Here is a 24,062-nt window from a genome sequence, read left to right on the forward strand (position 1 = left end):
CAGCTCACTGGTGCTTTTCCACCGTCTGGTCAGTATCTGGGCTGTGATTTTCTTTTTAACAACCACCCACTGCGTAAGGCAGGGGCTGGCTCGGACCTTCCATCGCCACAGCAAGCAGTTGAGGCTCTTCAGGCCCCTTTTCTGGAGAGGAGGGAGTAGTTTCTGCTGAGATACTGGGCCATACTGCACCAATCCTTGGTGGGAAGGTTCCTCCAGAGCTCAGGGCTTGCTGTGGGAATCAAAGGGAATACAGAAGCTGAAGGCGATTTATTGCTGTCGGGGTAATACATGTCTGTCTGACAGTGACAAATGTGTTCCACTCCTCTGTTCCCTATTCAAGGAGGAAACAAATTCTACGTTCTCTCAGTATCTCTAATTCCCTTTGGGACATCTCTTTGCCTAGATGCATCGCTCCTGAGCTGGAAGTGCGGGACCCCACTGTGACATTTGGCCGGTGCTTCCTAAACTTCCAGTACGAGCGGCCACTGACCCTGGTGAACAAGAGCCGCGTTCCAGCCTGCTACAGGCTCCTTCCTCAGGTTTGGCATCGCATCTGCCCTCAAGAGTTATCCAGGGGTTTATTAAGGGGATGAAAAATAATAACAAAGGGGTGGGGTAAGACCTTGCTGGTTTATATTCAGATGGGTTCTTGTTTTCAGCAAAGCTTTGGGTGTAGAAGAACCGCGCCCCTCCCCCCCCCCCCCCCCCCCCCCCCCGACTATATACTTTGGGAAGAGGTTTGTATTCTAGTCTTTAGGTTGATTTTATGCAGGGTGGTGAAAAGCTGCTGTGAGGAGGCTGCTGGCATGGGTGTGTATGCCTGTGGGTGCAGCAGCTTTTGGACCCCCTTGGGATTCAAAGCCCATCCCGCTCTCCTAGCTGGGTTCCAATGGTAGATGTTAAGGAGTGCAGGTTTCTTCGGAGGTCGCTCTGAATTTGGGTTTGATTCTGTCTCTTACAGAAGCACAAGCAGGGTGATGCTGTGCTGTACTCCAGCCCCGTGTTCTCTGGGATCATCAAGCCTTACAGCACTGTCAGGGTCCCGTTGGTGCTGGAAGCCCAGAAGTTGGGACATCAGTCTGCTTCTGCTGTGCTCGCTGTGCTTGGGAACAAGAAATCCCCATTGGTGAGTCCTCGAGGTTCCTAATTCCAGGGATCCTTCCCGGGGCTGCAGTACGCAGCCAGGGTGGACAAGGAAAGGGGTTCGTGGTACAAGCAACAGCCAAGGTCTAGAGGAGAGGAAGGCTGGTGGGACTTCTTGGGCAGGTGACAGTCTGAGAGTCCGATGTGGCACATCATTATAGATAGGGGAGACAGGATAACGAGCGCAGTCTGCAACCCAGCATGGTCCCTGGAGCTGAGACTCTGCTGCGTGATTAGGTGAGCAGGAGCTGCTGCTTCAGAGCAGGAACTTTTGTTCAGGAGGGCACTGGGACAGCCTGTGTGAGAAACCACGCTGAGAGCTTGGCCCATCACGTCGAGAAGTATCTGTCTTATCTCTGCGTAAAGCCCTGTGCATCTCCACACCCCTGGCATCTGCAAGGCAGGGACTCTTCCTTTTTCCAGCACAGGCTTGGAAATGGTGAAGCATTCCTGACGATGTTTCTGGAGCCTCCTGAAAGATGCTGTTAGCGTTCAGGCATGCACAGCAGCAGCAGTGACAGCAAGATGTAGGCAGGAGAATGCCTTGTGTAGTGTCCTGGCTTCATCTAGCTGAAATCTAGAACAAATGTAGTTAATTAAATTTAAGTTTAGAATGATATTAACTTTGGAAGCGGCTGTTTCAAGATGTCTTGCCATCTCTCTGAGCATGAAGTAGGATGCTACAGGAACCTTAAGCTTTCTGTACCCGAAAGGGAGGCTGGCCTTTTGAAAGCAGGCTGGGGATTGAAACTGTCATTAAAAGAGATGGAAACAATGCTGCTCAATCCCTGGATGCCAGGGAACATCTCAAGCCTGGCCTTTGTGGCTGTGCTGGTAGGAGAGACAGGCAAGCCTGAAGTGGGACAAACCAGTTGCTTGGGCGTAGATGTGGTGTTTCCCTGGAAAAGGGGGATTTCTGCCCTCTAGAACCAGCCTGCTGTTTAACTGCAGGTTCCTTGCAAAGCTTTTCTCCTTGAGCTAACAGCTTCTGGGTTCAAAGCTTCACCTTGCCTAAAGTATTTGCCTTTGGAAGTGAACGTCATCTTCATTTTCCTTGTGCTTCAGCTGGAGGATCCCAGCTCTCCCTGGCAGGGGGTTGAGTGGCTCCACAAGCCCGTGAAGTCGGTCTTTAACATGCAGCATTTATGCTCCCTTGCCGCGAGCGCCGGTAGAGGCTTCCCTGGGTGTACTGAGCGCAGGGATGGGAGTTTCTGGCCGTGGGGCGGCATTCTCCCTGTTTCCTATAGTCTAAGCAGAGTAGTGGATTCATCTGAAGTTTTCTGGGCTAGCAGAGCATCAACTTGCACATGCTGCACTGGTGGCAAATCCTCCCCATAGGGATCCTGTGACCTCAGCCTGACCCCGGGGGAATGGCTGCAGTGCGTCACGATGGAGCAGAGCGCGAGCTGGCTCTGAAGTCACCCCGTCAGCGCGGATACCGAGTCTGTGGCCGCACCTTGCATTGTGTTGAGTCCCTCTGGGTGTCTGTTGCTTGGTGTTGGGCTTGCAGTGGCTGCGTGCCAGCTTTGGTGTGGTGTATTCTGTCATGCTCTGTGGGAAGGAGCTGGTAAAACCCAGACCTGGGGTTACTGGTGGTCACTTGGACCACGGCTGTCTGCCAGGGACAGATGCTCTTCTTTCCTAAAGGATCTACCGTGACGTTATGGTACCCAGAAGCAAAGCCAGAGTGGTGCTGGGGTTTGTACGTGCAGCAGTATTACCCAGAGCAAAACTCCTGTCGCCTTTCACGGGTGTCACATTGCCCGTCACGCTGTTGAACAGGGTTTTTCTTTCCCCCTTTAAGAAGACAGCAGATGAAGAGTTTCGTTGGCTTGTTAATAAGCCTTCTCCTTGGTGAGGATTCATTGTGTTAGTGCACGTTCCCTTGTTAAAACCAGCTAGCCTGAGCATCTTCCAGATGTTATTGTGTCCACCTCCAGAGGGCTCTGCCCTGCCTTTGCTGCTTCCACCCCACTGCTACCGGGAAGCCAAGGCAGCTGGTGAGACACAGCTCTTCCCTCCAGCTCCTTCTTCCTGGCAGCTCTGGGCAAGCATCAGTAAGACCTCAGCTCTCCCTACCTCCCTCCTCCCAGAGCGATGAAACATCTATCATCACACAGCTTTAGCTTCCTATTTTTGAGGTACCAGCCTTGGTACGTGGCTTGTTGGGGGTTTTTTGGCTCTTGCACAGTGCGCTGTCAAGAGATGAGTGTTTACAGACGCTGCTCCTTCTGCCTGAACTGGACTAGTGATTCTGACAGCTGTCAGTGCCTTTTCCTCGAGTGGGCCATCGTTAAAGGTTTTCCATCACAGAGGCTGGTTTGTCCTGAGGTTAAATCCCACTCCGTGTCCTCCGGTGAATCGCACAGAGATTGTCAGTGCTGGGAGTTCTGTGTGTTCGGGTTCTGTTGAAAGGTTGAAGTGTTCTTAGGAGCTGGGCTTGTTCATCCTGGAGAAGAGAAGGCTTTGAGGGGACCTCATTGCAGCCTTCCTGTCCCTGAAGGGAGCAGAGGAACAGGAGGGAATCAGCTGTTCCAAAGGGCAGACACTGGCAGGACAAGGGGGATGGAGTGAAACTGAAGGAGGGAAGGGTTAGATGAGATATCGGGGGAAGTTCTTTCCAGAGAGAGTGGTGAGGGCCTGGAAGGAGCTGCCCAGAGAAGGGGTGGGTGCCCCATCCTTGGGAGTGTTCAAGGGAGTGTTGGATGGGGCCCTGGGCAACCTTGTGTAGCTCCAGGCATGGAGGTTGTTGGCCCTGCCTGTGGCAGGGTGTTGGAGCTCTCTGGTCCTTGAGGTCCCTTCCAAGCCAGACCGTTCTATGATTCGGAACTGGTGAAGTCCAACCAGAGCAGATGAAGTTCCCTGGTTTTTAGCGCTGTGAGAAGGTGGCTCAGCACAGGAACCCGTCTTCCTCCTCCTACCATGGCCTTTACAAGAAGAAAACTTGGAGGGTCTCAGGCTCTGGAGAGAAAAGCAATCCTGCTTGAGGGACAGAATGAATAATGAATCTCTTGTTCCTGTAGTACTGGGAGTGCCCAGAGGCAGCACCGAGAGGCAGCCAACGGACGTGATCTCTGCTGCCAAGAGCCTGCTTTGCTGGGGGCTTGCGCTGGTTTTCAGGGGGCAGCTTTGTGGGGGATGCGGAAGAAGTTACCGGCCAAGTGTGGCTGTCTGGAAGTCCTAGAGGACAGTTTGGGGCAAGATCCAGCGGGAAAAGGAGCGGGAGCAAGAAAAGGGGCAGGAGCAGGCATGGGGTAGAGGAAGGAGAGCTGAACAAGGGGGAAAATACAAGTGTGGGGAGCTGGTTTTCTTTATCCCCCAGTAACAGGGGCCTGTGGCTTCCTGATGGGATCACTGTAGATCCCACACTTGCTCCAGGCCTTCTGCATCAGTGTTACAACACCTCAAACGACCGACAGCCGTAATCACCCTCCAGTCTAGGGGTGCCCTGAGAGCCATCTCTTCTTTAAACTTTCCCTTGCCTTTGTTTTTTTAATCTTCCCTACCTGGACAGGACATCAGCTTGAAGGCTGTTGGAGAGGGACCAGTTGTCCACGTGTATCCCAGCAAGATCGATTTTGGCGATATCCAAGTCCTGGCAGACGCTTCTCGCACTCTCTACCTCTCCAACCAGAGTGTTATCCCTGCGTCCTTCCGGGCAGAGGTGGTAAGTATGTGTGGGGATATTTCCCAACAGAAATGATGGCTCCATAGCAGCCTGGGACTTGATTTTTGCACGTGATGTTTCCATGTCGCTATCTGAGAGAGCAGCAAGGTATTCCACCGCAGCGCAGCAAGAGAAGCCCAGCACTGGGGGACCCCTCAGGGAGGCAGGGAGTTTTCCTGGATGGTTGAGCAGAAATTGATGCCAGGTCCTTTCCACAAGTTCTGGCTTTACATTGTGGGAGGTGTTTTGCTCTGAGCTGTGTATTTGGAGCTCTGAGATGAAGAGAAGCCCGTAGCCTTTTTCTCCTGAAAGGAGCACGGTTTTCCTGATCATCTCCCTGCTCTCTCTGCGTCTGTTTCAAGCTCCTCCTGGTGATGGAGACCATTGCTCTGCTGCCAGCTTGCTCCCTGTGAATGTGACTTTAGAAGGACTGGGGGGTCCAGTGCCCTGATCGCCCCATCTGTAAAGGGCAATCTGGAATAAACAAGAGGAAGAGAGAGGAAGCTGGGGCCGTGCCCACAGGGCACAGCTGGCAGGTTTCTTCCTGCTTGTTTCTTCACTGCCCCTCTGTAAACATTCAGAGCTGGATTTCCCGAAGCAGAGAGTGCCAGGGCACCTCACTGCGGCTGATGATCAGTGGGAACGGAGTGCTTCAGTCCTGGGGGGGCTGTTGGGAAGCACTGCCCAACTCTTGGGGAAAGAAGACTTTGGGCATCAGGATTTTGCTCAACCCGTTTGGCAGAGTTTATCCTTCAGGCTCTCGGCCATATCCCCCGGCTGCGTGGCTGCTGCAGTGGGGTTTGAGCAGTCCTGGCCTTGAGCCTTTGTGCAAACCCGTCTGTGGGGAAGCCAGGAGAGATGCAGCTTGCCTTGGTGTGCTCTCCCTAGGGGAGGCTGGAGGGGAATAAAGCTTCTCCCGAGGATGAGCATCCCTTGGGCTGGGCAAAACAGGGTTAAAGAAGTGGGTCTGTTAAAGGAGGGTGCAATACAAGCTCCAGCATAGTTGCTGTTTCCAGACGCTTGGATTTAGGGAAACGAAGCCTTTATGGATTTACCCTCATGTCTTTAGTCCTTTCTCCTGCACCCCAGAAGAGAGCAGGGTCCGTGGTGTCCGTGCTCACTTAGCGTCTGCCGTGTCTTACAGGCTGGCAAACGCTCGCGCTGCAGGATTGAGCCCAGTAAAGGAGTGATCCCCCCTGAGACCAAGGTGGCTGTGACTGTCATAGCAAATTTGGATGACATTGAACAATTCAAGGACAAGGTGATCGTGTCCATAGAGAACAGCCACAGCTACAACGTCCTGATCCGGGCTTTCGGCATTGGCACCACCATCGTCACGGACAAACCACTTGCTCCGGAGCTCAACTTGGGCCCCCACTTCAGGTAAGTTATCTCTCTGCTCCGGGCTCTACTGTGGGCCCAGCAAGGAGGAGTTCTGCTGAAATCCTTGGGGCCGGTTCTCCTCCAGCACTCCAAGTTCTGGCTCGGTGCCACTGAAGCCCCAGGAACTCCTTTAGAAATGTTTTCTGGGCGGTTTTCAAGTTGTTAGATTCCCTCAGAAAGCCACTGAGCCAGACACCAGTTGGGAAATGGTTCCCGACTTGCCCTGGGTCAGAATCCATGTATTTTCTGGCTTGATGGAGTAAAAGCCAGAAAAGCCTCAGCAGGGAAACGTGACATTACAAGTAGAAACACAGTACTTTTTGCAGTAGCCTTGCTGGCTTCTTCACTGGCTGTGGAGTATCGTCTGGCAGCGGCAGAGAACCTTGGCAGTAGCTTGTTAGCAACTCCTTGGCTAAGTTACCAGCGCTGTTTGGTTTCCCTTCTGCCCCAGGGAGTCCGGGAGGAGCAGCAGAATTTGTCTTTGCCCTGTATCATCTCTGAGCTTGCTGTCTCTCTCCTGTCCCCTGCCAGGCTGCTCTCTATCAGATGTAGATACTCTTTCCTCCCTTCTCCTGCCTGTTTTCCTTGCTGTCTCTTCTGCCAGCTGCCACAGCACGGAGCAGCCATGGTGGCTGCAGGACTGGCCCTGAATGGAGGAGAAGTCTCCTGAGGTTGGGTGGGTTGGTCTGCGCAAACAGACCGGCTGCTGGATGCTGATAAACTTAGGGGCAACCAGGGTCTGGCTCTTGGTGTAACTTTGAGCTGGGTCAGTGTTTTTGGAGGTGGATTTGTTGCTGGGTGAGTGGTCAGATAAGGCCAGCGGGGCACTGAAGCCAGGTGGGTGCTGGGAAGAGGCAGTTCCTGAGCCATTTTCCATCTCTGCTTCTCTTCTAGCCTACGTCCCTGTTGTTACTGCTTCAAGATAACGAACGCAGGACGACGCATCCATCAGCTCTATTGGAGAATGGAAGGTTCCCCCCCATCTCCCCGTCGTGATTGTCTCTCTGCCATCCAAACCAAGGGCAAAGGTTCCTCCAAGACCTCCAGACCTGCCAGTCCCGTGTTTAAGCTTCAACCCCTGACAGTGGAGCTGATGCCAGGCCAGACTGTGGAGATGACTCTGGAAGGCTCCTCCAGCACTCCTCAGGTGAGGTTCCCCCCCGGGTGCTGAGCTTTCCCCATCGCATCACCTCCACTGGGGCTTCTCCTGCAGCCCCTTGACTTCTCCCTGGGAAGATGAACAAGTGCTTTCAAGAAAATATCTCAACGCCCCGAGTGACCATGTCAGCACCAGTTGCACTCCTTGCTGGCCACCATCAGTTCCCAAGGGGTTTTTTTGGGGTGTTTCTATAGCTACCATCAAGGCAACTTGCCCATACCAAAATAGGGGCTGAAGGAACAGGGGCAAACGGTGGGTTACAGGGAAGGAAGGGCAGAGAAAATAAGTTAGGCTTAGCCTAGGAGCAGAGGCAGGGAGTGGATTGAGAAACCGCGAGGTAATTTCTCTGGGGGAAGCAGGGAGTAAAACAAAGGCCCTGGGAAGGGAGGGGAGCGTCTGGGAGCAGCGTTTTTTTCTCTCTGCAGACAAACATGGGCAGAGGGCTTGCTTAGAGCCCAGTCCTGGAGGAGAAAAACGAGCCCAGCGCAGCAGCCAGAATGGTGGGAGTGATGTTCTCCATGGGGGAAGCTGCTCCCAGGGATCATTAGAAGTGACAGTTCCACTTGTATCAGTATTCCCAGAACAGCTCACCCCAGGCTCTCGGCCGGCCCCGTGTCCCAAGGGCGGTCAGGTCCGGCAGCGCCCTTGGATGGCAGCTCAGAGCGGGGGTAGCTCAGCGGGATCGCTGTGTCGTCTTCTTCCTGGCCCCTTCTTTCCAGGGGAAGCTCTGCAGAGGAGCTGCCAGCTAAGCCTGGGGCGCATTCCCTTGCTCCAGGCTCACTGGGCACAGATGTTTAGGCGAAGGTGGAATAAATCTGCATGAAGCTCCTGCTGTGTTTTGAAAGGTGTTTTGAAAGGGTTGCCTCGGCGGAGGCTCCAAGATGTGATTCCCGGCTGAGTTGGTTGTGGTGGGACTGTCCCCGTGCAGTTGTGAGTCCCGAGGTTTTGCTGAGGTGGAGAAAAAGGTCCAAGAAAGAAACTAAAATGCTTAGGGCATTGGAGAGGGTGTCTTGCTTGGAAATCTTGAGAAGGGCACTGGGAAGCCCTGTGAAGGGCACCTGTGAGGCAAGAGCATGGGGAGCAGATGTAGCTTTGGGTCTTGAGAAGTTGGTACTCTTGAGGTTGGTCAGAAGCCCAACTCCCTGCGGTGCACGTACAACCCAAGAGTTGTGAAGGCTGTAGGCTCCCGGGAGGAGCTGGCTTGTGGAGCTGTACCAGAGGGGGAAGAGTGCAGAGAAGGGCAACCAGGCTAGTGAAGGGGCTGGAGGGCAAATCATACGAGGAATGGCTGAGGGAGCTGGGGATGTTTAGCCTGGAGAAGAGGAGGCTGAGGGGAGACCTTATCACCACCTACAACTACCTGAAGGGAGGTTGTAGAGAGGTGTGCAATGGTCTCTTCAGCCAGGTGACAGAAGATAGAACAAGGGGAAATGACATGAAGCTGTGCCAGGGCAGGTTTAGATTGGATATTAGAAAAAAATATTTTACTGAAAGAGTTGTCAGGGCCTGCAACAGGCTGCCCAGGGAGGTGGTTGAGTCACCATCCCTGGATGTGTTCAAAAAAAGGGTAGATGAGGTACTTAGGGATATGGTTTAGCATAGGATGGGAATGGTTGGACTCGATGATCTTCAAAGGTCTCTTCCAACCTTGAGATTCTTGTGATTCTTGTGAAGAGTGGAGGGGGAGGAACCTGGGGAAGTAGAACCATGAGAAATCAAGGGAATGGGTTACCCAGCAAGGCTGTGTAAGCCCCTGGATCCCTGGCAGGGTTCAAGGCCAGGTTGGATGGGGCTTTGGCCTGCCTGGTCTAGGGAGGGTGTCCCTGCCCATGGCAGCGGCTTGGACCTAGATGATGTTTTTCAGCATGATGATCATGCTGAGCAGCAGGGCACATCGTGGCGATAACAGTTTGCGGGAGGGGGGGGATTATTCCAGTTCCACCTGACTTTGTGGGTGCCTTTTGTGGACGTTGGGGTGTAGCACTAAGGATTTTGGGAGAGCAGAATAAGTAGGATGGAGCATGAAGAGAGGACTAGCAAGGAGACCAGTGACTGTAGCTTTATGGCAGTGTAATAGTTGTGGAGGGTTGATGGCCAAGATCCCATGGCATGGGTTTATCCAGGCTATCAAATTGCTTCTGTGTCCACGGCTTGCAAATTCCATGGTGTTTTCTGGGCTCCCTGCTGGCACTTGGTGGGTGACGTGTGACTCTTGCCCACAGGTAGTGAAGGAGCGGCTGGTGTGTCATGCCATCGTGGGGAACCAGTTTGGGAAGAGACGGATAATGCAAGTGGCTGTCACGTGCGAGTTCATTGCTCCCACCCTGCAAGTGTCGCCCAGAGCAATGTCTTTCCGGGTGGAGAAGGTAGGTCTCTGGGTTGGGTCCTGGTGTTTAGTAGCATGGCTGAGGACTGAAAGCCCACGGAGGGGTGTGATGGCCTTCAGGGAAGGAAGTTAAACATCTTCTCCAAGTCCTCAGGGCTTTGCCATTGGTTTGAGCAGGACCAAGCTATTGCCATCAACACTGAGATCATCATTTCTCCCCTGTGGGGTTGGGTCCATCTCTCCAGCTCTATTTTGCCTTTCTTGAGCTGGAGGCAGAATCGAGCTGCTGAGCCCATGGCCAGGTGTGTGGGACCCACAAGAACAGCATGGGCCTCTCACAGCCATCCTCCTGTGTAGGGACTGGGGCGGGAGAGCAGGTCGCTGTGGCCGAGCGATGCCAAGCGCCCTCCTCACCCCCCAACCCCCCCATGAGGGGGTCTGTGAGCAAAGCAACCATGTTTTTAGAGGTGGGACTGCTTAACTTCACCGAAGGGCGGTGAGTCACCCCCCTCCCTGTTTTTTCCCCTTGTCTTTAGCAACCCAGCGATGTCCTGAGCCTTCAGTACAAGCCTCTCTCTTTAAAAAACACCTCCTCCCTGCCGCTCAGCATCGTCCTGATGGTAGAGCAACCCTTCTGGGTCTGCAGTGCGTCCCAGCAGCCCCTGCCAGACCAGGTGAGCAGCCCCAGACCTTCCCGCTGGTGGGGTTTGAAGAAGGAGGGGGATGGGGGTGCGTTTCCTTTGGGAAGCCCTCCAGGAGAGGTGGTTATTCCTTTGAATTGGCAGTCAGTTGGCATGAACAGCATCAGGTTTGAAAAGGAGAGAAAAGACCACCTCAGTTGGGGAAATACCTCCTGGCTCTAAGACAACTCGGAGCAGGAACCTAGGTGTGGGCCAACCGTGAGGTGAAGGTGTCTCTTGGAAGCCCTCCTTGGGTGACCTGAAGAGCTGCTTGCTCTCTTTGGGGGCAGCTCTGCCCTTGGGAAGGCTGAGGCGCTTGTCACCTGCGCTGCTGGCGGTGGGAGGTGTGAGACATGGGCTCTGCTAGAGACATGTTGGAAGCACGGCCACCGTTGCCATGCAGGTGATGAGCCCTCTCCAGGCTGAGGGCACAGTGCCCTAGGGCTCATGTTGAGTGTGAAGACAAAGGGGTTCCTCTAGAGTCAGGGCACGCCAGGATTTATTTCCCTCTTGCATTATGGGTGCAGAGCACAAGGGGGTGAGCCTGAGAGTCTCAGAGAAGAAAGTTGTGCTGCATGGTCAGGGGCACGTTATAAAGAAAATGAAGGCTGAAGCAAGAAGCCCATGTTGGGGTTGCACTTTGAACACTGAGGCATTTTGTGCCACCAGACCTCGGAACTTCATCACACCAGTGGTTAATACTCGTCATCTTCTTGCAGCCCATAAAGCTGGGGACCGGGAAGGAACTTAATCTCTCCATCGGGTTTAACCCTGCTTTTGAAGAGGGTTGGAATAGTTGGGAAGCAGAGAAAACTCTGAAGATACAGTTTCCTGAGCACCCTCATGAGGAACAAGTCACCATTCGGGGAGAAGTCTTCTTCCCAAATCTCCATATCCAGACCACAACCTTGGACTTTGGCTGCGTCTTGAATGACACTGAACACCAGCGCCACATCCAGATGACCAACTGCAGCCCGCTGCCTGTCCAGTACCACTGGCTGTTCCTGATGGACGACTCCACAAGGCACCTGAGGTACGTGCACCTCTCCTTGAAGCTCTTCGTCCGCTGTCCCGTTTGTCCTTTGCAAAGCCTGAGATGGTTTGTGTAGCATCCGACAAATCCCTTTCACTTTCCCTTGTGGAAAAAGCACCTCCCAGCTTCAGGCAGGGAAGGTGCCCAGGGAGTGGGGCTTTTCCACAGCTTGAGGTGGGGATTTCCATGGCTCGAGGCAAGCGTCACCTTGAACTGAGTTCTCGTGTTCTGCTGCCCATGGCATTCACACAGCGGCTGTTGTGTGTGTTCCGGCGCTCGTTGTGTGTTGTGTGTTCCGGCGGGTTCTGCTGCGGCTTTGGGTGCAGCAGTAGGTGTCAGTAGGAGGACTTGTCCCAACGTCCCTGGGCACCAGGGCCACCCAGTACTGGCCTGTGCTTTCCAAGCCCAAGAGCAATCTCTCAGTTGTGCTGTAGCGCATCTCTAAAGGCGTTTTCGAGCGGTTCTTCCCGCTGTGGCCTCTCTTGCATAGGTCAGAAGTTGACTCTGGGCAGTTTAATTGCAGCAGCCAATGGTTTTTCCATACCGCCCCGGGAAACGGAGCGAAGTTACCCATTGAGGGGCAGCTCTTCCGAGTCCTAGAACAATTGGCTCTGCTGGACGCAAGCCCGCAGGTGCTGGTTCTTCCAGCAGATGCCGAGTCACCCAGCTCTGTTGCCTTAAGGGTCGTGAGTGTCCTTCTGGCAGGATCCTCTGCTCCAAAGGGTTTGGCATTGCCCCTTTGCTTGCTCGTTAGCGCTGCGGCCATTTAGGACAGCTCCCTCTTCTGCTCCGCATGTTAATTAAGCGGTAATGTGCTCTCTCAGGGTCCCTCAGGAGACACCATGTGATCCTTGTGGCAGAGCTGGAAATGAAGACGGTCTCCAAGCTATTAACACCTCACATTGCTCATTAAGAGCCCGGCAGAAGGGCAGCATGTCAGATCTATTTTTCTGGTCCACGTTAAGCACTGTTGGTATTGTAAATTATCAGATGAAACTAACTGGGTCTGACATGGAAGGAATCAACCGTCAGGGCTGGTGACGGTGAGATGGATAGAATGGTGGTCAGACCGGTGTGTGGCTGGAGAGTCTCCAGGCGCTCCCGGTGCGTGTGTCCCATTGGCACAGGCACCTCCCTTCTCACCCAGAAGAAGTCAGGCTGCCCGAAGGCAGCTGAGGTACCTGGGTGTCCCATGCAGTGCTGGGCTCTGTCCAGTTGAGGCACAGCAGGCTGGAGGCTCCAACCCACCCCAGCCCCGGCTCCATTCCAGCTCTGGCTCCATCCTGCCTTGTTACACGTACAAAAAGCCACCAGCGTCGCTGCTTGCTCGTACCGACCCGCGGCTGTGGGTCACTCTTGGGGAGATGTTCTTCATCTATGTCTGGCTGAGCCACAGAACTTCTTGCCGTGGCTCTGCAGGTGGGGAAGGCATGGTCTGGGGTGGCAGGTGCTTTTGGGAGGGTGCTGCTGGGTCTGTACCAGCCCATGGCTGCCTGGCTCTGTCCCTTTGCCCTCCAGTCTGGGCTTGTTGCAGGGTTCGTGTGTGTCTCCCTTTGCTGCCACGCTCCCCACCCCGGTGAGGTGTTCACCCCTGTCCCCATCTGCTGCTCCTTGCACCCGGCTGCCGGCACCGCCGCTATACCGGCATCGTTCCCAAGCACTGACCTGCTCTGACCCACTTATGGAGCTGCTGAGCTCCCACCTTGGTGCCGGATCCTGCCAAGGAGCTGCTCCTGCTGCCCTCCTTCCTTCCCACTGCAGCTCCACCATCAAAGCTTTGTTGTTTTCCAGGTTAACTCCTCCAACACCAAATTCTTTCACAAAAGCCAAACCACCAAAGGAGGAGGGAGCTCAGCTGGAGTGCCCAGCACCTTCAGAGAGCATCCTCGGGAATGGGAGTGTGGAGGAGCCACTTGAAGCCCTGGCAGGGGTGGGGGATTCTGTCCCACAGCCACCAGATGCAGATGACACCCTGGAAACAGAGGTAGGTGATTTTCTACACCTCCCACCAGCGTTGCCTCCCCCAGCTTACGCATTCATTACTGAGTATGGGAGAAGATTTTCCCCATGGTCTTTCCACTTTTAGGCAGGGTGGCTGCAGGATGAGACTGGGTTTGAGGAAGAGGCCCTCCAGCCATGTCTGTCCTTTGCTGCAAGCAGTGGCTCCCTCCTCTCCTGCACCCATTTCCACACCTGATGTCTCAGTGTCTCTTCCCCTTCCTCCAGGTTTTCCACATCCTGCCGCTGTACGGCGTGCTGCAGCCGGGCGAGAGCGAGCGGGTCAGGGTCACCTTCTCTGGCCATGCAGACATCATTGCCCGCGTCACGGCGCTGTGCCGCGTGGAGGGAGGCCCGACCTATGAGGTTGCGCTGCGTGGGGAGGCCTCGCTCATCCACTACCTCCTGGACAGCACGGAGATGGACTGCGGGCTGCAGGTACCAGGCACTTCTCTTGGCAGGAATCCTTGAGACCATCCCTGGCAGGTGGCTGCCCACCGAGGTCCAGGACTCTCACTGGCTTCTTTGGTTGTTTGGCTTGGAGGTGCAGCTTTGGGGTGACAGGTCCTGTGTCCAAGCTGGTTTTAATGGTCATCTCCATTGCCCTTCCTGAAGCTGGGAATCCCTCCTCTTCAATGAACTCTGGCTCCCAGGGCAGGCGGTGATCTCCAGGGAGTTGTGCCCTGAGACATCCATCTGCAGATCCGCTCCCGGATCCTGGGGTCCAAGGAGATGGTCTCTTTCAGTGCTCTCCATAGACCAACAAAAGGAACCAGGAACAATGTTACTGTGGGCTTCAGTCACCGTGTGAGAGAATGTCCCAGAACAATCCCCATTTTACCTCTTTTCAGTCAGCCCCCCCAACATTGCCAGCTGTTGGCCCTGTACATCTTGCCCTGTGTCCTTGGTTTGCTGTCCCTGGAAGCTCTGCAAATCCCTTTCCTTCTGAAATGCCTCCTTAGTGCCTCTCTGTCAGTGCCAGCAGAATCCAGGCATCCCAGCAAGTACGTGGCTGCCTCGTAAAGACAAGTGATGCCCTACAAGTGGGTCAAGGGATGGTGACTGAGAGCACGGTGGGCTGGCCATGCTGGATGGGGCAGTTGCCTTGATCTGTCCTGAATTTCCTTGGAGCCTTTGCAGAGGCTCTGCTCCATCCAGGGCTCCATCCAGGGCTCCATCAATCCGAGAAGCGGGGGAAGTCCGAGGGAACTAAGCTCACTGGAGATGGATCAGAGACTGAATAGGGGCTCGGCCAAGAAGGTCCTTGGCACTAGTTAAGGCTTGCTGTCCAGACCACTGAGCACCCCCAGCTCAAGGGGGCTGGTAACAGAAGAAGCTTCCTGGTGGGAGCCATGGTCCTCCTTTGTGTTTCAGCTGGCTGTCAGATGACGCCTTAAAGTGCTGAGGACTTGTATCTTAAAATCCTAGAACAGTTTGGGTTGGAAGGGACCTTAGAGGTCATCTTGTCCACCTTCACTGAGCAGGGACATCTTCCACTAGGTCAGGCTGCTCAGAGCCTCATCCAGCCTGACCAGATGTTTCCAGCAGTGGGGCATCCCCCAGTTTATTACTGAGCTTTTTGTGGTGGTTGCTGCACCTCTGCGCGCTGCCATAAATACCTGCGTGGGTTCCTCAGGTTGGCCTGGGAGAGTCAGGTGCCCGTCCCTCCTCTTCCTCTGCCTCTCTCTTGTGTTGTGTCCATCGGCTCTCATCCCAGTGTCAGCAGGAGGAGATTGCCAACATCCAGATGTGTGTCCTCAGTTTCCCGCCCCTCTGTCTTCTCTCCAGCTGTTTACCGAAGTCACCAAATCAGAGGTCACCCTGCGGAACAGCGGGAAGATGGGATTCACCTACGTGGTGCTGAGCCCCAGCACGGGCACCGCGGACAGTCCTCAGCCTGGCGTGCCCCTGGTCCTGCCCAGCACCGTGAGTAGCACGAGGGGTTGACGCTGGCTCCACATCAGGCTGCCCAGGAGGGGGTTATAGGGGAGGAACAAAAGGTTGGGCAAGCAGAGTCCTAGTTGTACCAGGTGAAGTTGTGCTGGTAGCGGCACTGGAGCAGGATGGTGCAAGGTCTCCTGAGCGTCTCCTTCCCCTCAGGGTTGGGTGGTGGGACAGGACTTCCTCCAGGTCCCTGCCTGCCTCCTGTCAGCACTAAGGACGTAAATAGTCCCTCTCTTGGGCACGCAGCTCCTGTGTCGGAACTCGCGCCGGCCCCTCGCTCCTCCAGCTCGTAGCATCCCCTGTCCCAGTGCCTGGGTTCTGCCTGGATCCCTCAGCTGAAGCAGCATTCCTATCCGTGTCCCTCCTGGCAATGGGAAGAGGAGGCCAAATGGCTTTCATATGTCCTCGTGCCAGTCTCCAGGGGTGTCACTGCTCCAGAGGACACGGCTCTGCTTGGCCCTGGGCAGTTGCTGCTGTGCAAGCAGCTTGGCAGGACTTGCTTTTGCAGATGCCGTGTTGGGAGCTGGAGTCCGGGGCTCCGGGGACCAAGAGGCAGGATGTGTCCTGCTCAGCAGCTTCTCCCTGCGGCGTGGGGGGGCGAGCAGGGAGCTGAAGGTCCAGCCCAGTGAGCTGAGAAGAGCTGTGGCTGTGCCCTGTCCCCTGAGCAGTGTTGCCACCTGTTTGTATTGGCTCTCAACCTGCTTGGCATGAGCCCAACTCCAGGCTCAGACAGCTCTTCTCTAGGAGCCCAGTGAGGAGGGGATTTGTGGGGAACCCCTTCATCCCTGGAGCTCGTCCGAGCCTCTGCCTCTGCTTTTCCAGGGGTGTAAGTTTGCAGGTCACTGTGAGTCTAGATCGTGCCATGTACCCTCGGTGTAACCACCCAGGCAGGAGCTGTTGGTTGGGCTCATGAGTAAGAAGTCAGGCTCTTGGACACCAGCCTGGGAGCCACTGCAGTGCCGTGACAGGAGCTGCTGGCCCTGCTGAGAGTTTGGGCACGCCGCTCCTCCTCCACAGCAGCTGGCAGAAGGGCTTTTCTTTGCTGCTTGGCTCTGGCAGAGGGTGGGCAGTGTTGGCAGGAGGACAAACCACAGCCTGGTGTAGGAGACTTGAGCTTTTGGATGCAGGGAAGCTGGAAGGCAATGTGTTGTGTGAGAACCTGCAAGGTGCCTTCTCATCTCAGCTTACCGGTGGTCTGAGCCACCCCTCCGCCAAGCCCTCTGGTTGAATTCCCCTCCTCTTCTTCCACACCTCCAGGGTTACATTGGACCTGGCAGAGAGCAAGTGCTCACTGTCTATCACCTGCCGGGAGTGCCTGGAGTCTTCTGCCGGACCTTCCAGATCCAAGTGGGTCACCTGGAGCCAGAAGAGATCAGGCTGAAAGGAGAGGGGAATTTTCCCAGGATTTATTTGGACCTTCCGAGGAGAATCAAAGGTGAGCACTGTCTGACTGCTCCTCGGGGAGGTCCCCTGGGGGTCTTTTTCTGTCCCCCTGTGTCGTCATGCTCATAGGGCAGCTCACACCCACCTCCACCAAGCCTGGAGGTTTCAGGGCTGTTGTTCTTCTGGTTGCTTTCTAGAAGCACATGGGCTTTGCTCCAGAGAGCCATCCTGGCCAGTGTCATCTGTTGGTGGCCTGGATAAAGGGGACAGCTAGAAAGCAGTGTTGGGGAAAGCTGTAATGTGGGCTGGCAGGGATTTGGGCAGGGGTGGGGGGGATGAGATGCTCCCTTGTGTGGAGGAAGATGGGTGGGAGAGAACATAGAAGAAAAGCAGCATCCTCTTTCCATGCGTTGCTGGAGGAATGTGTTTGTGGGAAGGGCCAACGCTGGGGGTGTGGAGCTTCCCAGCTTTAACGGGGACGCCGCTGCGCCCACACTTCTATTTGTGGCTGTTTTCTTCCTTCAGGAAATGAGAACTATGAGCACATCCTCAAAGAGGCAAAAGAAAAGCTTGGAGGAGGCAGCCAGAGAGACGACGCGGTGGTTGTCGGGGAGGCCACGGCCAGCGAGCCACCCATGGACGACTCTGGCACTGTGGTGAGACCGGCTGCTGCCCTGTTTGGCAGGGGCCACCCTCTCCCTGTGTCACTTGTCCCCCTTGCAGCTGGCTCCCCTGGGCTGGCCACAAACATGGGGCTCCTCTGGTAGTAGTCCTTCCCGTGGGTGCCTGAGCTTCCTGAGTGCCCGAGTGGGAGGTCCTGAAGACTGTGCTCAAGCAACTGAGATGTGTCTCCAAGAGCTGTCAGCGCTGATGTGGTTCCCTCATGGAGAGAGCTTTTGTCTGAGCTGCCCTGGCAGCAGCTGGGGACAGGCAGCTACTTGGAGCTCTGGCAGGTCCTTGACTTGTTTGGTCAGATCAGCTTGCATAAGGGTGGCTGAGCAGGCGAAGGTGCTGGAGTTCATCTCCCTTCAGATATGGTCCTGGCAGATTCGGAGCAGCTGGACAGAAGGACCCCATCATAGACTGTATTGGCAGGGACATCCAGAGGCCATCTACCCCCTGCAGGGAGTAGGGACACCTTTAAGTAAATCAGGTTGCTCAAAGCTTCATCCTTGAACGTCTTCAGGCATGAAGCCTCCACCACCTCCTTGGGCAAGCTGTGCAGGGGTCTCACCACCTTCAGAGTGAAGGACTTCTTCCTGCTTCTTACCAAGAGCAGGGTGGGATTAACTTGCCTTTGCTAACCAGCCACTGTCTTTGTTTTCCTCAGCTGGACGTTGGGCTGCAGATGGAGATGGAGAACATGCTGATAGAGCAGCACGCCCTGGAGCAGCAGAAAGCTCTCTCCTCCGGTTCCCCAGAGGACGCTGCCTTTGACCAGTGTGCTCGTCGGAGGCTTCTCAAGTTAGTAGGGCCCCTGTGCTCTGATGGTAGCGCACAGTGGTGTGCCCCTGCTCCTGGGAGCTCCTTGTCTCTGGGAATAGCTGGGGACTTGAGAAGGGGGTTGGTCCTGACAGTTTGGACGTGCTACCAGTGAGCAGCCTGAGGACTTTTTTCCAGTGGCTTTTCACAGCAGAGGAGTTGTGCCCAGTGTCTGTTTAAACTCATTTTATTCTAAGAACCTGTTAGTAGCTGATAAAAGCTTGGACCTGGGTGCCCTGTGACGTACCAAAGTCTTCTTAGCAGAAGATCAGACCTTGGGCTTCATGGGCTGGAGTTTCTGCAGCAGTGACTACAGAAGCACCTGCTTTGTTTGCATCCTCCTCCACCTTAAGGACTCTCCTTGCTTCTCCTTCCAGAGTGGAGCTGCCCGAGTACATCCTGGACTTTGGCCACGTCGTTCTTGGTGACATCCACAGGCACGTCGTGAAGATCACCAACCCCGGGCAGCTCCCCGCGTCCTTCTGCGCCGACGGACGGGCTCTGTGTGGCACCGGTAACCCATGCTGGAGAGACTTCCCGCGGGCTTGAAGGACCTGTCTCTGACAGATGAGCTGGGGCCACGGGGAAGGGTTTTGAGTGCTCTTTTGCATCGTTTTCTCTTCCTTCCTCCCCCTGCTCGGTGCTCTGCAGCCGGAACTCTCCTGGCCTGCAGTGTCCAGCCACCTGGGCTGCCCTGACGCTTCATTGCGGGGGCTCCATGGGCTGATCACCTTGGTCACCTCTCAGCATCTTCTGCTCTTGGCTACCAGGAGCATCTCCTGAGTGTCTTTGTGCGCTCCATGAGCTTGTGTTGGGAGCAGATGGGACCCTTGGTGCTTTGGAAGTGCTTTGTTTAGAGTTCGTAATGGCACAGTGCTGCTTTAGCCTCTCTTGAGACAACAGCCTGTGAGGTCAAAACAGGCTTTCAAAACAGGTCCTTGAGGACCATCAGATGGTGACTTGCTGCGTCTGAAGGGTGGTCAGGTGTCTCCTCTAAATTGTCTTCCAAGCAGCACCACAGCACAGGGGAATCTTCCCTGGAAGTTCTTTGGAGAGATCTGCGCATCCTTCCTGGGGGCCTGGTGAAGGAATTGCTGGTGCTCCTCAGCTGATGGGTTTCCGTTTTACCCTGCGGGTCTTGAATTCAGGCTGTGAAATTCCTTTCTCTTTGAGCGGTGACAAGAGAGAAGGAGTGGCAGTCTTCTCTGGAGACACAAAGGGTCCTTCTGCCTGACAGTCCTGTGGACACCCATACGGTCTGAAGATACTTGTGACCAATTTCACGATGCTGGTGTATCTCAGCTGCTTTATTTTCACCCATTCAAGGTTTTAGTGTGGATCTGGGCTGCGTGAAGAACCTGCCCTTCTGTGAGACCGAGACCTTTGAAGTGCGCTTTGACCCGCAGAGTGCCAACCTGCCGGTGGGAGAAGTGAATGTTGTCCTGCCCATCAAGGTACTGTATCCTTCCTCACCTCCCTGTGCCAGCACAGCCTTTTGAGGCAGCTGTCAGGTTGGGGGCAGCAGCAGATGTTGCCTGGACCTTCAGCTGGATGCTCTGCCCCTCACTAGGCAGAAGAAGGCCCCACATTTCCCATCCGTCTGCGTGCCAGTGTGGCTGAGCCATCCGTCTGCGTGTCCAGGGACAGACTGGAGTTTGCTGCTGTCCAGTGTGGACAGAGTCAGGAAGCAACCATCCAGCTCCACAAACAACTCCAGGTCCCCTGTAAAGGGTCCATCACCATGAATGAGCCTGTTGTGAAGGGGAGGAAGAGACGACGCGGGACACGTAACTTCTCGGTTGGGTTTTCTGTGCCTCTCGTGCCTTTTCTGCCACTGTGGGTGCCTCACCGCGTGGGGATGGCTCGTGGGAGGGAGATTGGAGGGTATGGAGCACGGCTGGTTCACCTGGACTTGTTGAGCAGCTGATGCTTCACTTCTCTGCCACCTTCACCCATTCGTCCTCCTCCAGGGACGGTGCCTGCCCATGTGCCTGCCCTGCCCACGGGTTTTCCCTCCAGTTCTAGGCTGTAGTGGCCACATCTGGTCTGGATGTGGGTGCTCTTGGCGCCGTGACGGTGTCTCAGAGCACTGTGGGAACTTGAGGGTCTGTCCTCACAGACCAAAGAGACCTCACAAGGTTCCTTCCTGTGCCCAGGTGGACAAGTATTTGCCACTGTACATTAAACAAAAGCTGCTTCGGCAGTGGAAGAACAAGCGCTGTGTCTTCCAGGTGCTGCCCTCGGCCGGGACCCTGACTCCGGGACAGCGCTACAACGTGCGGTTCAGGTTTACACCCAGGAAAGAGGTGAGATTGACGTGCGGAAAATAGACTCTCTAACTTGCTGAGAAGTATAAGCTGCATCCGAGTCCTCATCCTGTTCCTGCAGCCGAGGGGGAGGCTTAAAACTATCGTTCAGATCCTGTTCTGGTACCTGGTAAATTTTATCGGGTCTGGTACACCTCTGCCCTATACTGCACGTCGAGCAACACCGCCTCAGTTTACCTTTGTGTTTTTTATTCTCCCTCTCGAGTGCTAGTACCATAGGATCTTGTGGTGGGACTAATCCACACTCCCTTTGCCACTCTGGATGGTGTTGGAGGGTATAAAACATACCCAGATATGTAACTTCATCCCATTTTCCTTCTCTTCTTAGAAATAACATCAATTGTAATAAGGTGTTATAATCTAATGTTCCGTTTAGTGGCCATTTAGCCCCATCTTCTAATTTATCCCAAGGCCACTACTGATTACAATATTTCATAAGTGTTTTCTTATTTTCAGTGCCTCCTGATCCCACCAATTCCTTCCAATGGGCTAGCACACACCCTAGGGGATTCTTCTTAGAGGCTCCACTTTGATTGTTACCCATCATTTTAGGATTAGACTGCGACGGTTACAGTTTGAACCTTCCCTTTCTAGTACTTTCTGTGGGGACGTAGGGGGAAAACTGCGCCTGCGCGTTTCCAAAAACACAGTTAGGTGAACACGCAGTCAAGCAGCAGAGCAGTACAAAGTGGCCGGCACTGGTGAGGGTGAGACCCCAATTCCCTTGCCTGAATCACAGGATGCGCCTATAACTCCACGAGTGGTAAATGTTCCTTTCTACAGCACTACAGCCAGGCAGTAGGGACAATGTCCTTGCTATGGCTGTAGTGGTATATTGTTCCCTTGCCCTTAGACTTTCAGGTTGTCATCGCCTTCCAAACGAGTGCGGCTTTACCCACCGGAACAACCAGACAGGTGGGTGTTACTGAGACTAAAAGGTCTCTTCAAGCTCAGATAATTTAGAAAAAATCTAAATTTTCCTTTTCTGTTGTTTTAATTCTAGGCAGAGGACCCAGGCTTCTGCTCCAGCTGATGCGGATATGTGGGAGCGACGCTTTAAAATGGAATGTTTTGTATTGTCAGCACTTATTATTATTTTTATTATTTTTCTTATTGTGTCTTTTTTATTGTTGTTATAGTTGTGCATAGTAATAAAGTTTTGTTTTTGTTCAGTTATACAGTTCTGTGCACTGAAAAAGATTAGTTTTGTTTAGTTAATCAAGAGTTTCTATCTATATCTCTATTGGACATCAGGGGGAGAAAGTTGCTACACCATGTGACTCATAACTTTACAGTAGACAAAGAAGGGATATGGTTCACAGTAACTTTGCATGCGATTCACCACATCTTGGATCAATTAGATTAGACACGGTGGAAATATTTAATTTCCCACATATTCCTTTCTCTTAGTTTTATTGCTCTTCGAGATCTGTATTAAGTTTTTGATCTCAACCTTCATCTAATATCTACCACAAGTTCCAACCAATCTCTTCACAGGGATTCGGGACTACAAATTGGGGCCCTTTACTTAGTTTACAGTAACTTGATTTCACAATCACTCACTCATGCACACCACAGCAAACACCAAGATTTACGCCAGACAGCAAGTTTTACGACAAACAGTTGACATTCTATTAATTAATTGTCTGTTAAACTCTATCTATATCCATCCCCTCAGCATTACTGCATGTCACTGAATCACTGGTACCAGCAAGCAGCCCCAGCCCAGGCCCCTTCCCGGGCTCAGCGGGGCTGTCGCCCATCGTGGTTCACCGCCCGTGGTCCCTGTGGTGCCGGCACGTTCCGGGCAAACTGGGAATCCGCTTCAATGGTGGAGCGTTCCCAAAGGTGGTTTGAACGTGGCCACTGGGACTTGGAAACCGGTGGCTTGTGGACACGAGAGCTCTGGCTCCCAGTCCCGGGGTGTTGCTGTTGCTGGCCAAAGGCGGAGTGGAGATGACACCCCTGATTGCGAGCGGTCGGGAGCTCCTCGCCCCTCTGATGGAGCGATACAGAGCGGATGTTTGCCCGAGGTGGCAGTGCCAGGACTGTCTGGGCAGTGTAACCCTGAAGGAGGAGGAGAAGCAGCCCCTGAGCCCACCCATGGGGCCCTGCACTCCCCCAGGGCGAGCTGAAACCCCTGTCAGTCCATTTAAATCCATGGGATACCCAGTTCCACCTGATGCCAGGAACCATCCTGGTTCCTGGGAGCCAGCATGCCAGGGCCCCAGCCCCTGCTGCACATCAATAGCCGTGGGTGGGACCCCACAGTGCAGCAGTGGGAGGGTGTGGAATAAATGCCGTGGGGTCCCAACCACAGCAGACAGTCCTCCACAAAGTTCTCCAATGTGAGTCCTTTCCCACAGGGCTTTACCTGTTCATCAGCTGCCCCGCCGTGGATCACAGCTATGGCGGGCAGTAATAAATCCCAATGTCTCTCCAGTCCTCCATGGGGTCACCAGCCTCCCCCCCAGCAAATCTCTCTCTCGCTCATCTCTGTGGGCTGCAAGTACTGGCAGAGGCTTGCTCCAACGTAGGGTCACAGCATCTTCTTCTATGCGTCTCCACCTGTTCCATCCAGCGTGGAGCCTCTCCACTGGCCACAGGTGGGGTCTTGGCCTTTTCCATGGACTCTGTGGGGAGGGGGGGAGGGGAAACACCCTCTCCACAGTGGGTTTCTCCACAGGGTGCAGGGGCATCTTTCTCCAACACCCGGGGTGCCTCCTCCCCAACCCTCCCCAGCCTGCGTGTCTACGCAGCTCGTTACATCTCCTCACTCCCTTCTCTGGTGGCAAAATGCAGCTGCCAGCAGGGGTTTTTTTCTCCTATATGTGATTCACAGAGGCGCTTTGGCCCAATATTTACACTTTGGGGCCATAGAGAATTCCAGCAGCTCCTCACAACAACCATTTTCTACAGCCCCATGTCTCTCCCAGCACCCAGCTACACAAAACTGTGACACCGGGGGAGCGGCGCGCTAATGACCCGGGGTTCATTAAAGTTCTTTTCATTAGGCGCTGGGGTGTGGTGGTGACAGCAGCGACCTCCGCGCCACTGACGCCTGGCGTGGTGCGGGCGCAGCATGACAAGGGGCCATTGTCAGGGCACCGGCACGGCCCTGGTGCAGGCATTGCCCAGGGTGACCTTGTCAGGCCGGGGAGGGGCACAGTGCCTGGGCATGAGGGGCCCCCGGGTGCCACCCATGTCCCTGTCCCACCGGTGACCGGAGCGCCTCTCCGAAGCCGGGGCTGCCCTGGGCCAGCAATGGTGCCGGGAGCCCCTTGCAGAGCCCAGCCTGCCCGCGGGCACACGCTGGGTGCAATAAATCCCTGGCAGGCGTTAATTGGCGAGCACCTAATTGGGAGTGGCATCCTCTCTTGCAATGCTCTTGGGGCCAGACTGCTCCATGCCAGGCCCTGACCATGGTAATGGACATGAGGGTCCTGCTGGACCACAGTCAGGGCAGCACCCATGCCCATCGTTGGAGAGAAGCTGCAAAAGCAAGAGAAAAAGTAGAAAAGAGGGTCGTGTAGAGAT

General features: G+C 54.5%; 1 protein-coding gene across 1 annotated transcript; it reads left to right on the forward strand.

Annotated features, from left to right (window-relative positions):
• Positions 1–589: 589 nt before the first annotated feature.
• LOC311204386 (hydrocephalus-inducing protein homolog) lies at positions 590–21,701 on the forward strand (the record flags this gene model as incomplete). Its single annotated transcript, XM_084280817.1, has 20 exons — positions 590–610; positions 962–1,126; positions 4,658–4,810; positions 5,955–6,193; positions 7,088–7,340; positions 9,575–9,718; positions 10,215–10,352; positions 11,078–11,391; positions 13,183–13,375; positions 13,618–13,827; positions 15,178–15,315; positions 16,591–16,768; positions 17,242–17,372; positions 18,047–18,180; positions 18,576–18,712; positions 19,525–19,652; positions 19,769–19,996; positions 20,430–20,504; positions 21,379–21,440; positions 21,529–21,701. The coding sequence occupies 20 exons, from the start codon at positions 590–592 to the stop codon at positions 21,662–21,664; spliced, it is 3,177 nt and encodes a 1,058-aa protein (XP_084136943.1). The 3' UTR covers positions 21,665–21,701.
• Positions 21,702–24,062: the final 2,361 nt, after the last annotated feature.

Source organism: Gallinula chloropus (genome assembly GCF_964237585.1).
Source record: "Gallinula chloropus genome assembly, contig: HAP1_SCAFFOLD_203, whole genome shotgun sequence".
Taxonomy (NCBI): Eukaryota; Metazoa; Chordata; class Aves; order Gruiformes; family Rallidae; genus Gallinula; species Gallinula chloropus.